We start from the raw sequence: 12,391 nt of genomic DNA, 5'->3' as shown, positions 1-12,391 counted from the left end.
GGATGCGCAAAACTGGAGAGGACTGAAATGGAGTGAATTTGGTCAAATTTGAAAAACGTCGGCCCACCTTTTTTCAAATTTATATCAGTCTATATCAAATTGTCATTTACACAGCTGGAAAATCATTCTCAGTTGTTATGTGGCCGTGATTTTGCAAAAGAAAGACTCTTGCTCTGCCAATTTGACGTTTAGAGCTCATAATTAACAAAATTAAACAAAATTACCTAAAATAGCGTGACCTAGCCCCTTTAAGTCCGACTGACTGAAAACTTTTATTTTGGGCCCCCTGAGGGTCCCCTGAACTCGCGTCCAAACACATCATCCAGGGGCTCGGGGTATGAACTCCACTGTCTTTGACAAGCATGGCCGCCGGGTGATAAGGGTCCATAGAACAACAACCACACTCCAAGCCCTGCTCTTTTCGAATAGTGTGAGGGATCTTCAACGTCCCCCAGTGCTTATGAACTTGGGTTGCACTGAGACAGGGGCTACGGTTTATCGTTCTTATCCGAGAAGACTTGAAAGTCTAACCACTTGCAGATGAAATTACAAAGGCAGCACTTCCTCCTCAGTTATTTAAAGACCCTGAGTGTTGGTCCGGCGGGAGTTGAACTCACGACCTCTCCCACAGTAGTCCAATGCTCAAGCCAACTAAGCCAACTGGTCGGGGGTTGGGTAATCATCTGCAAGTGTCAATACGAAGGAAGCACTCTCCCCTCAATTCTCCTAAGACCCTGAGTTTTGGTTCGGCCAGGGTTCAACCTCTCTCACAAGGTGGTCCGATTCTCCACCAACTGAGCCAACTGGTTCGCGGTAAAGTCACGAACTAACTTTACCTCGCTCCATTTACGAAGTCTCCGTGAGCAACGAACTTCATAATTGGTTGCAGAGTAGCTTCTGTTGAAGAGTCATTTGTGGTTGGTGGAAGCGTTGTATCCCACACTGCTACGGTACCGTCCGCATTACCAGAAATAATGTACTGTCCAGATCTAAAAGGATAGCATCAAATTCAGTGTTAACCTTTAACACAACTTATTTACTTTACTCCTCTCGAACAGTATGTATGGGTTATTGACCAAGCTTTTTCGGTCAAGATGGCTGGATGTTGGCCAAGTTCAGTTCTTTTTTTGCGAGCTCGACTTCGACTTCATCTCGGTCCATAAACACGCAAAAAAAGAACCAGGCTAATATCCAGCCATCTTGACCGAACAAGCTTGGTCAATAAAGGAGTTATTATGTGGGATAAAACACTAAAAAATGATCTTTGATCTTGCGGGACAATGCGAGAAATCCCGAGCGGGCAAGATAGCTCCAGCTTGCCCGCTCGGATAGCCAATCACAGCGTGGGATTTGGTTCATCTTTCTCGATCACGGAGCTAGTCATATAATAAATGTGCTCATTGACTAAGGAGGGGAGGGGGGGGGGGGGTGGGGGGCAGACTGGAAAATATTTACCTCGAGGATGTTTTGCACAGTTTGTGCACAGCGAGATCCGAGTACTTTGACAGAGAGCCAAGATTGTCCCGCCTGGCCCGACCTAACTCAGTCAATTAGTGTTTTACCACCAAGTCATCACTACCCCTCTTGGGCACGACTTCTTCAAAGGGAAAGTGCTAGGCGATTGTCCTAATACTCCAATGACTAAATCGTCTCTTTGTCAATGGAAACAAACAATGCCATATGTCCATTACTCAGAACAATATCAGTGCAATCTGGGTATTTCTGTTCTCCAGAGCTAAAGAATGGAGACGATGGAAATGGACTGAATCTCGACAGTCCTCGACGTAGCAGGGGCACCCAACGAAAATATAGCATTGTTAAACGTATTTTCGTATTTTAACAGTAGATATAGGCGTATTTTTAGCCCCTAAAAATTTTTCATCTGTTCGGATTCCCTAGCTGAAAGTCTAGTGATCCGAAAATTATAGGGATCAAAACGTACCTTTTCGAAAATTTCAGCCAAAAAAGGCTCCCGAAAATTATACCATGTTTTAGATGTTCGAAAATCCTAGAACAGGCAGGCAAGCAAGGAATTTTACAACAAATTTTCCGAAAATTCTAGATCTCAAATCGTCTTCCGAACAGATATTTTCCGAAAATTGACGTTGGGTGGCCCTGACGAGGTGTTCTCCAAACTTCGACACGCTCTTCCGGCTCTGAAAAATTTGATGCTCTATCTTTGAGTTGTCAGGAACGTCAAGAACCAAGTTATGAATTTAACCATTTTCATCTAAAAACAGTAGAACTAAGCTAGTCCAAAAATATAAAGAAAACTCTCCCTGAGATTTCCTGGCTAACTGTCAACAACATTTTCGCAACATCCCCTGACTCAATACCTGTCGATATCGAAGTACACTCGCTGGTTTGTATTCACAGACCGCATCATGGAATAAAGAACTGCCCCTGGATTACGAACATCCCAGCACAAGATTTCATCATCCTAAAGCACAAAATATATTAAGTAAGTATAGTATATGTATACTGCAGTCAATGTACTTTTGTCAACTCACTCGATACATGTACAAACTAATTTCTGTGCTTTTAATTTTTTTACTTGCCTACTACCGCAACACGGGTTATTTAGGGGTTAGCCAGGGCACAGTTGTTCGAAAGCCGATTAACTTAATCCAGGATTAGCGTAAACGTTTGTTTCATGTTCTCAACTTTTTGGTCATTATTTTCGTTCTTTTGGGTTGACTTCCTCTAATGTAAAATTTTGCCAAATATCAGCGTTGAACAGCATTTGGGAGTAGAGAAATACAGGAAATAGACTCTTTGGTTAATTTTTAATCGGGGATAAGCGTTAATCGGCTTTTGAACAACCGGGCCCAGGGGCTGAAGCATAGCCACAAGCTGCCATCGGAATAACCTGTGTAACTAGCGGTGTTTTAAGCGCGCGGAATAAAGTTTTGGCGGCGGAGCCGCTAATCGCGAGTGGCGATTCGCCGCCAAAACTTTATTCCCCACGCCTACAATACCGCAGCTACGCAGGCTACAACTGGAAGTGAAGTTGGAACCTGTCTGACACTACCTCATTTATATTGCGAGGTATGTTCTCACTATCAGAGGCAATTAGTTGAACAATCTGGGAGAATCTGTCCTGGAATGTGAAATGTTCACTTCCGTCCATCCATAGCTAAAAACTTTATAGATCGTTTTCACATGAAGTCACGGCGGCCATGTTGGTGTTCCAAAACAAAGAAATGGCGGCCATGATGGTGTACCGAACTAATCCGCCGGTTTTATGCCAATATTTTCTTTTGTTTCAGTAATCCAATATGGCTGCTGGTCACGTGAGTGAAATCGCTCTATTCACCTTTCTGCCGCCACTGTAGAGCTTGGTTCCATCAGGAGAAAACATAACATGTGTTACTCCACCCTGCTGGCCTTGAAGAAGGAAAACAAGCTGACCACCATCTGTTTCTGAATACACACCAACTTGAACAAAAAAAAAGGAAAACGTTTTAAATTCTGAAGTCCATGATTTTGATCTCAAAATATTTTCTTGAAAATTTATTTATAAGGAGATGGCTATTGTTAACAGGAGTCGAACCTACTACCTTCTTATTACTGGTCCCACTTCTCTACCACTAAGCTACAACGTTCTTGCGGGAGTTTGGCCAAAAAACAAGATTCTCAAACTCATTAATCATTAAGAAATCACCACCTTGAAGGAAGTTTGGATATGTGGCCTTAATTAGCATAAAATTTTGCCAACTTTGATCCCAAATATCTCTTAAAATACTGATTCCTTTGAGAAGCAATAACAAAGACTCGAAAGAGTGTTTCATCAGATATCCAAACACCTCGAAATCGGTTAAAAAACTCGGCCTCAGCTTCTTTTTTCAACTCGCCTCTTCGTGTTTGGACATCCAATGAAACACTCCTTCTCGTGTTTGATATAATTATTACTCTTCACATTGATCTAGTAACCGGAAAGTCATTGTCGCTTCCACTGTGTAAATAGTCAACTGATTGCTTCCTTCCGAAACAGGGGGATGATCATGTTTTTTTGTTTGATTTGAAACTTTCTTGGCTGGTCATCATTTTAAAGTGCATCACATCCATAATGATAATTCTACCACTGTGGTAACTGTCGACACTGTACATAACAATAATTATTAATAATTAAAGTCGAATCCAATTAAACATTGATCTTTTGAGAAAGGTTGAATCCAAGTGCCCTTTACATAGACAAACTGCTGCTCCTTCATTTACCTGACTTTGAATAAGAACCAAGAGCATACAGGCCAGAGATATCAGGACTAAATGCAATGCTTGATATGATCCCAGTCTGGCCATCCTTTTTAACTAAAACAGCATGGAGACAAAAATATATCAACCTTTCAATAACAAAGCCCTGATCGAAATGAAAGATGAGTTGAAAGTCTAACTATGATATTGATAGTATACACAAATTAAAGACAAGAAAGAACATGGGTAGACACAAAGCCTTTGCAAAGTATTTCTATCTAATTTATTTTTTGTCAAATTTAACCCTTATCTGGAATATTGTCTCTTGTAGACATATGAAAAATTCAGAGTTGAATCTGCAGAATATGATCAGCCTGACTATAAACTAGGGCAAGTTTGCAAAAAAAATTACCAATGCCTCCCTATGGACCATGAATTCATTCACTGGCCTATTAACCTTCTAAATTCACCTGTAGTTGGTCTCTCCTGAAAATCTCTTCCAGGTCTTGCAGTATCAAAGACTCTCACCATTTTGTTGAAGCCACAATAAATCTGACTGCCATCCAGGTTGAATGATACACAGTTTGCAGCCACTACTTCGTCCTTATGAAAGCAAACAATTTAGAGAAGTTAAGTTCTATTGATTAAATTGGATGGTGAATACTATTGTTTGTTGACAATCCCCAACAGTTTTAGGCCTTACAATTTTATTCTTCCCCTTTTACATCCCATGGAGTCTTGTTGCAACTCTTTGTTCTGTGACTGCAATGTCGGATCTATTTATACAGCTCTCAAGCGAGGTGTGGCTGCACATGTACGTTATGCATGGTCTATAGAGAATAACATGGCATTAACAAACTTCAGATTGCTCTATGAGAACAACTAGACTTAAATCCCATTCTGAACACCAAGTAGACTGCTTGCAATCTTCTTTTCTTTAAGTCCAATGAGTGCGATGTTCGTTAAACAATAGTTATTGTGAATCAAACAGTTAATCATGTACAAGAGAAGAAAAATAATGGCCGTTTGACTCAATTACTTGTACCCAAACTGAACTCTAAACTCATGCAGGCTTAGCACTGGACTCCTCAAAAAAAAAAGAGAAAGACTACAAGTACATTCTGTTCTGCCACCCTGTTTGAAAACTGGTTACTACCTTGCATATGAAGATCTTGTTGCTGTGATATCTATTTGAATAATGATTTTCTCTAGAAAACAACATGGTGACCACACCCTTTGAAGATTTAAACTCTTCACTTGCAACCAAGCATGTGACCAAAAATTTCTAGAGGCATAAATAAGAGTAACTCCTAGCTTATTCCATGTATGGTGCTGTGCCCCGAGGTCATGCATGGGTCGTCTTCTGGGGCCGAGCACAGAAGCACAGCTCCTTCAGTCCAACCTTGCTGAGCTGCACTCTTATCAATTCAGTTTCTGACTGCAAGAAATGGCGATTAACAAGCCAGCCAGGTACATGTATATAATAACCTTGTTAGGTCATTACAGCAAAGTTGCTGGTGTAAACAAAAGAAGTAAACATCACAGCAACGAGTTGTCACCCGCATAAAGTCAAGGATACTACTGTAGTAACTAAATTACAACATTACCTTACCAAGTGATTGTAAGTTCTGTAAGTGCATCGAATTGTTCCCGTGAAAGCGTCCCACATATGGATGGGATGGTCACGACTGCTGCTTAACAGACTACACTTGGAGAAATTTGATTATGAAAACAATGCATTTAGAAAGTAATCTCAGTAAACAGAAAACAATATTAAGAAAGTACAGTTGACTCCTGATAACTCAAACCTTCAAGGGAACTTAAAAAAGGTTCGAGTTATCAGGAGTTTGAGTTATTGGGAATAAGGAGTTAAGCAGCAATCCTGTCACTGAAGTTAAATGCGCTCTAAAACCAACAAAGCCTCAATTGGACCGACACGTTTTGTGTAAGGCAAAAAAGGACAAAGATCACAGGGCTTCTTCAAAATAAATTAAAACATTATTAATGGTTTTGGACTGCAGTACACTGTTTGTTTTGTCACATACTGACAGACGTGGTTTGAGTTACCAAAGTTAAAAATATAGAAAGAATGACCTAAAAGGATTCAAATGGAAATTGCTTCCAGTTATCGGGAGGTTCAAGTTATTGAGGGTAAAATCGCAGTAAATGTGTAACGAAAATCCAGGGGAAATCAATTTTGGTTTTAGTTAGGGAGGGTTTGAGTTGACAGGAGTCGACTGTGTTTTTGACAAGGCCAAAATTAATATGATATGAAGAATTATGCATGTAAAAGAGAGTATAATCCAACAGAGCCTTTATGACATCATATACAAAGTAATAAAGTGTAATCTGCTTACTCATGTATAAAGGTCATGAAATAAAAATTGGTTTGTGCATTACTTGTTCTGATCTGAAAACACAGAAACTCCCATGATGTAACTCCTTTAATTTGCAGTAGCACTTCAAAAGAAAAGAAATAAATGGGACTTACCAGCAAGTGTCAGGATCAAGGGAGGACATAAAAGGATACCAGCAGTAATCATAAATTGTTTCTCCTTCTGGCATCCTTAGAACTGACACCTTTAACAAGACAACAGAGCGGTTTTCAAATGAGTGTTGAAAGGAATTAGCAAATTACTTTGGTTTTGCATTACTTCACTCAGTGATTGATTTAAAGTTCTCGGGCCACTTTTCCAACCAATTAGAAGTGAAACCAAAACCAATCATGGCTAGCGCATGCACATTTTCCCACGCTTTGTGTCGGCTACGTGTAATTACTGGATTGTCTCCGTCCTTTTTGATATGCCAAATAAATTACCAGTAGTTTGGTTTTGGTTTTAAGTCACTCATTTGAAAACAGCTCTAAAGAAAAAGAATTATATTATTTAACAATTAGAGTTAATAGCCCATGAGGCGAATTGTTTTAGTTTCACCCAACTAGTCGGGCAGAAAAAACAATAATAAAGTTAGTAAATGCAAGTTAATTAAAGAAATATTTAATTGGGAATTAAATGAAAGAAAGCATCACGCTTTTCGCTACTCGAGGACTATTACTAATAGTCCTCTAGTAGCGTAGCCAATCAAAATGCAGGATTTGCATTAGTCCACTAGTTGGGCGATACTAATATCTATTAGTATTATTGTGGTATGTCCAAAAAAAACCATCTAATATTTCAGCTGCATGAAAAAGCATGGAAAATAGAGTTTCGTGTCACAGTAGCAATAAAATGTTAAGATTATTTTTTGTAAAAAATAGCAGATTGCAATAACTTGAAAGAAATAAGGCATTACTATATTACAGTATTATTTTTGTTAACTGTGTAACATTTTGGATGCATAAATTGTTATTTTAAGTGAAAATATCTGTTCTTGAAACAACTTGATGAAAAGCATTTAATTTGTAAAATCTATAACAGCATGAATTTCTGGACAAGAGTAAAATATTTTGTGGTGACATAGGTCTAGCAGTCAAGCAAACAGAGTGAGGAGAAATCACAGGGACAAACATGAAATCTCTGAGCAGATTTATTCCTTAACTCAGGAACCAAAACTGGCCACCATGGCAACTAAATAGCATGTACCAGTACATATTTTCTTTCTTCAGTGGAATACTCTACAAGGAAGGAAAATGAACTCAAAGGGAGCAAGGAATCAAATTAAAAATTATCTGTTCTTTAATAGCCATCAAATTCCACACCATCTCTGACAGTCCTTGCACAGCTGTCCCAGTGTACAGTTCCACAGGGAGATTAAATATCCTTAGTACATTATCATCACTGTTGGTAAGTATGCACGATCCATCAGGTGACCTGTACAAAATGAAATTTCATTGGTAAAAAAAAACTTGAAGTTACTGCCATTAACTTAAGTTATTGCTGCTAAATTACTGGCTTGACTTTCTTTTCTTTTTCAGATGCCTTCATGGGCACATAGATCTAACTTGTGAATTTAACGACTTTTTTTCTTTCAATAAGGGTTAAACGCACCCTGCTTGCTTAGGATTACATTAAGACAAATCTTTCTTGTACATCTGCTTTTTGTAACTATTATTTTCTTTAACCCTTTCACTCCCAAGAGTGCCACTTATAGATTTTACTCTGTCTAATGCCACCTAAATATGGAACACCTTACCAAGGGATATTAAGGAATCAGAGTCTCTTGCCTCCTGTAAATGTAAACTTTTAAAAGTAACTTTATTTATCAACAGACTTTTTAATGTTTTTAATGGCGATAATTTTGGTTCCTTTAACCCATTGACTCCCAGGGGTTCCCCATTGACGAGTAAAATCGTCTGGCGTTAGACAGAGGAAAATACTAAGTCTGGCTGGTTTAGGCCGGTTTGGACGTCAAAGGGTTAATGGGGACATAGTTTTTCACTGAGTGATTAACCCATTGACTCCCCAGGGTTCCCCATTGACGAGTAAAATCATCTGGCGTTAGACAGAGTAAAATACTAAGTCTGGCCGGTTTCGGCCGGTTTTAAAGTCTTTTGTCTTAAATGTCACCATGTAAATATTTTTTACATGAGTGATGGGGAGGGTTTTTTGATAATTCGTGGGTTTACATGTAGGTTAGGTGTTTAAACCGAGTAGGGGACATGACCTATTGTTTACCTTAAATAAAATAACTAAATAAATATTTTAACAACAGAGATCATAAAAAAAAGATGCTTCATCAAACATCCAATGCTTTCAGCCCATGTTACAATCCCAGCCACCCCAAAATAAAATGAAAGACAATAAAATACACTGCCAGGCCCAAACTACATACATTCCCTACTCTTTAGATTATGGCTGGGTGCTTTAAGTCAAATTCTTTATCAAAGTTAGCCACAACAAGATTAGCAGGTTGTCCCAGGAAGCAACCCATCATTAAAGTGCAGGCTCATGTGCAACATTGCAACTATGTTTGAGCAGTTTTGTAGTGTTAATTTTCAAGCAGTCCTGGGTGATTAAGTAGTGGTTGTTTTCAAAACCCTTCACTTCACTTCAGACTGTCTGACTCATCTAAAAGGAATGTTTTTTTTTTTCTGTTTTCCTTTCCACTGTATTGTTGGATGGGCTTTGATAGGTGCACAATGTGAAATGCAAAACAAGTGCTGCTACCGCAACAACCCCACTATAGCACCCCAGGCAACCTCACAAGCCTCTCTATCACTTCAACCTGCCTCCCTTTGGAATAACAGTACTCTTGTTCTGGGAATTTGCATAGCTTCCAGCATCATCCCCAGAAAGGTTACCATCCTTTTTGAGGATAATGCAAACTATGGCACCATATTCTCCAGATCCATCTCTACAATCACCATTGACAGCACTTTCTAATTCCAACACTACCTTTTCATAATCACAACTCCAGGTACCATCAAATCATTGTAGTCAGACTGGTCTGGATAAGCCACATCCACGGGTTATCCCAAAATTTGTTCACATCACCTTCAGATCATGCTTTGCGTCACAGTTCAAGAGACTTTTTGGTTGTACAACTAACGTTGCATGATCCAAGGGGTTACTTACGAATAATTTGTAAATTGATTCTAGTGGACTTTAAGCTAGGTGAAGCTTTTTGGAGAGACCATTATTGTATCTTGTGTACCCAAGGACTAAAAGCTGTTTGAAACCATGGATTTTTGTGCAATTTCTCATATGCTGCATATTGGAATAGTTGGGGAATGTAAATGTAGTCAGCAGTCACTAAGGTACAAGAGACTCATGGGAGCTGCAATCAGGGAAAAAAACACCTGTTGAGATCCATTTCCTTTCAGAACCAATATTTTCAAACATGTCACTGTCCTTGTCATGCAAATCCACTCGACATCACCTCTCTTTGGGTGACTATATTGTTACTTGCCAAGAGCACAGAGAAGACTAGCTTCCAAGGAACACTAGACTATTTCTAGTCTAACACTGTTACCAGTAAATAAATTAAACTGGGATGTGTCAAGCCTTTGAATGAGATTTCAAGTTGGTCAGGTCAAATTAGCAGAGGGGAGCCAAGTGGTAATGAGGACCCGTCTGTTTGAAATTGCCAGGTCAAGTCATGTTTATACGTATATAACAACCGTGATGCATGGCAGAGTTTAGACTTAACAAAAATTAAATTAATGTAAAATTATATTTGAAGATGGGGCTATAGAAGAAAGAGACAAATGACCCTTGTGCACACTTATCTGGACAATAGGCCATTTTCAAAACATCAAATATTCAGCTTGATAGTGAGGCAGTGAGGACAAAAACAATAGGAACAAATTGGAATGAATGTGAAAAATATTTACATATCATCCACTTTCCTTTGTCTTTGTCCTCTAAATCTCTCTTTCAAGGTAAATTTTATATATTGAAAAAGGCCCACGTAAGCAATAATAATATTATTGTTTCTTTTAGACACCTAAAAAATTCCAGATAATTGCAAGGATCATTTATCTCTTTCATCTATAGGAAGGAAACACTACTATTTCTTGTCTAAGTAAGTAGGTGCGAGGATCCTTAATTTTGTCACCTTTAAGTTTAGACTTAATGGGGACATAGTTTTTGAGTGAATCTAGCTGCTGTTAACCCTTTCAGCCCCGTGGGGTTCCCCATTGACGAGTAAAATCGTCTGGCGTTAGACAGAGTAAAATCTATAAGTGGCACTATTGTGAGTGAAAGGGTTAATGGGGACATAGTTTTTGAGTGAATCTAGCTGCTGTTAATGTACCTTACATTTAGAACCAGATTTTTGTCCCAGATTCCACTACCCCATTACCCCTTTGATGTCCAAACTGGCCTAAACCGGCCAATCTTAGTATTTTACTCTGTCTAATACCAGACAATTTTACTCGTTGATGAGGAACCCGTGGGAGTCAATGGGTTAACCTGAGTTCTGGCAGGTTTACTTAAATAACTCATGCAGTTCTCAATCATTTTACCTACCATTTACAACCCTTTAGAAAGTTTGATGCTGAGCTCTCAAACTCTCCCCACGCTCCACTTACTTGTTGAGGAGTGATAGCAAAATTATAATGGATCACTGGATACCTGGAAATTTAAGATTAAAAAAGAAATAAACATAAAAAGTACTAGTGAGATGAATAAAAGGGAATGCAAAGTTAACTCAATTTACAGGGATTCTGATACCATTGGGTTGGCTTGGTTGAGTATCGGACTACAATGCTAATAGTCACAAGTTTGAAACCTACAATCTTCGACATTTCAAATGGAAATCGAAGACCACCCCTCCCCCCAATTTCAATGATGAAAAAAATGGCAGGCTTCAACTTGTGCACTGATTCATCATTGATTTTGGGGGGAGGGAAGTACTAATTTTTCATTTTTATTTTGTCCAAGAGTGCAGCTAGTTCAACACTCAACACTCAGGTTTTTAAAAAACTGAGGGCTGCTCTATTACTTTGACCTGCAAATGGCTTGAATTCCAAGTCTTCTTGGCCAAGGAAAATAAAGTTGTAGGCCTTATATCACAACCCTTGTTTATAAAATCTCTGGGGCATGAAAGAACCCATACACGATATTCACTATGAGTAGGTCACAGAGTTTATGGTGTTGTGAACCTTTGAAATAATGTTCGTGTATTAGCCTGCAAAAATCGTACATTAGTTCATTATCTGTTTCCATTGACATGTCGTTTTCCTGCTTGTCATCACTTGATTCCTTTTCATGATTATTGAGTTTTGAGTCTATGAAATCCTCACTTTGATTGTCAACATGGGTAGACTCTAGACTGCCATCCCTCTCTTCTGGCTGAGAATAATCACGTAAGTCTTTCTGTTGCTCAGAGTTGTCCGGTTCAAGAACCTTAAAGCAATGTTGCTCTTTCACAAAAATGTCTGTTGCGAGTTTATCTTCATCGGTGCCTTCCGTAATGGCTGAATTTCTTCTGTAAGGACTAGCGACCTCATCTTGCAAAACATTTTGAGCGGGAAAATCTTCCTTGGAAATACTAGTATTCGGCGACCTGGGCAAGCCCAAGTTTTCGTTCTTGAGGTCGCTGTTACTTTCAACCCCTGCAGCACTTTCAGTTGTTGCAAAATTCAAATGCCCAGGTGTATTTGTTATTGTTTGATTGAAAGATTCAATCGCTGAACTCTGCCCCACAGTCTCACATTCAGTTTCGTCATTTTTCCCTCTTTCTTTACACTCAGAGGTATCAGCAAGATTTGACATTGTGTTGGGTTTTTTCCTCTGCCTAACTGTCCGCCATGTTG

General features: G+C 39.0%; 1 protein-coding gene across 1 annotated transcript in view; it reads right to left on the bottom strand.

Annotated features, from left to right (window-relative positions):
* The window catches only part of LOC137982454 (telomerase Cajal body protein 1-like), a 14,908-nt gene extending 2,517 nt beyond the window's left edge, over positions 1–12,391 (bottom strand). The window contains exons 1-10 of the mRNA XM_068829549.1: positions 11,779–12,391; positions 11,103–11,207; positions 7,892–8,003; positions 6,686–6,774; positions 5,807–5,897; positions 4,665–4,797; positions 4,219–4,311; positions 3,317–3,438; positions 2,337–2,440; positions 837–989 (exon numbers count right to left, since the gene is read on the bottom strand). Coding sequence (XP_068685650.1) covers positions 837–989; positions 2,337–2,440; positions 3,317–3,438; positions 4,219–4,311; positions 4,665–4,797; positions 5,807–5,897; positions 6,686–6,774; positions 7,892–8,003; positions 11,103–11,207; positions 11,779–12,350 — 1,574 coding nt within the window. The 5' untranslated portion in view covers positions 12,351–12,391. The remainder of the gene's footprint in view (positions 1–836; positions 990–2,336; positions 2,441–3,316; positions 3,439–4,218; positions 4,312–4,664; positions 4,798–5,806; positions 5,898–6,685; positions 6,775–7,891; positions 8,004–11,102; positions 11,208–11,778) is intronic.

This window comes from Montipora foliosa, chromosome 13 (assembly GCF_036669935.1).
Source record: "Montipora foliosa isolate CH-2021 chromosome 13, ASM3666993v2, whole genome shotgun sequence".
Taxonomy (NCBI): Eukaryota; Metazoa; Cnidaria; class Anthozoa; order Scleractinia; family Acroporidae; genus Montipora; species Montipora foliosa.
This window is presented reverse-complemented; position numbering and strand designations above follow the sequence as displayed.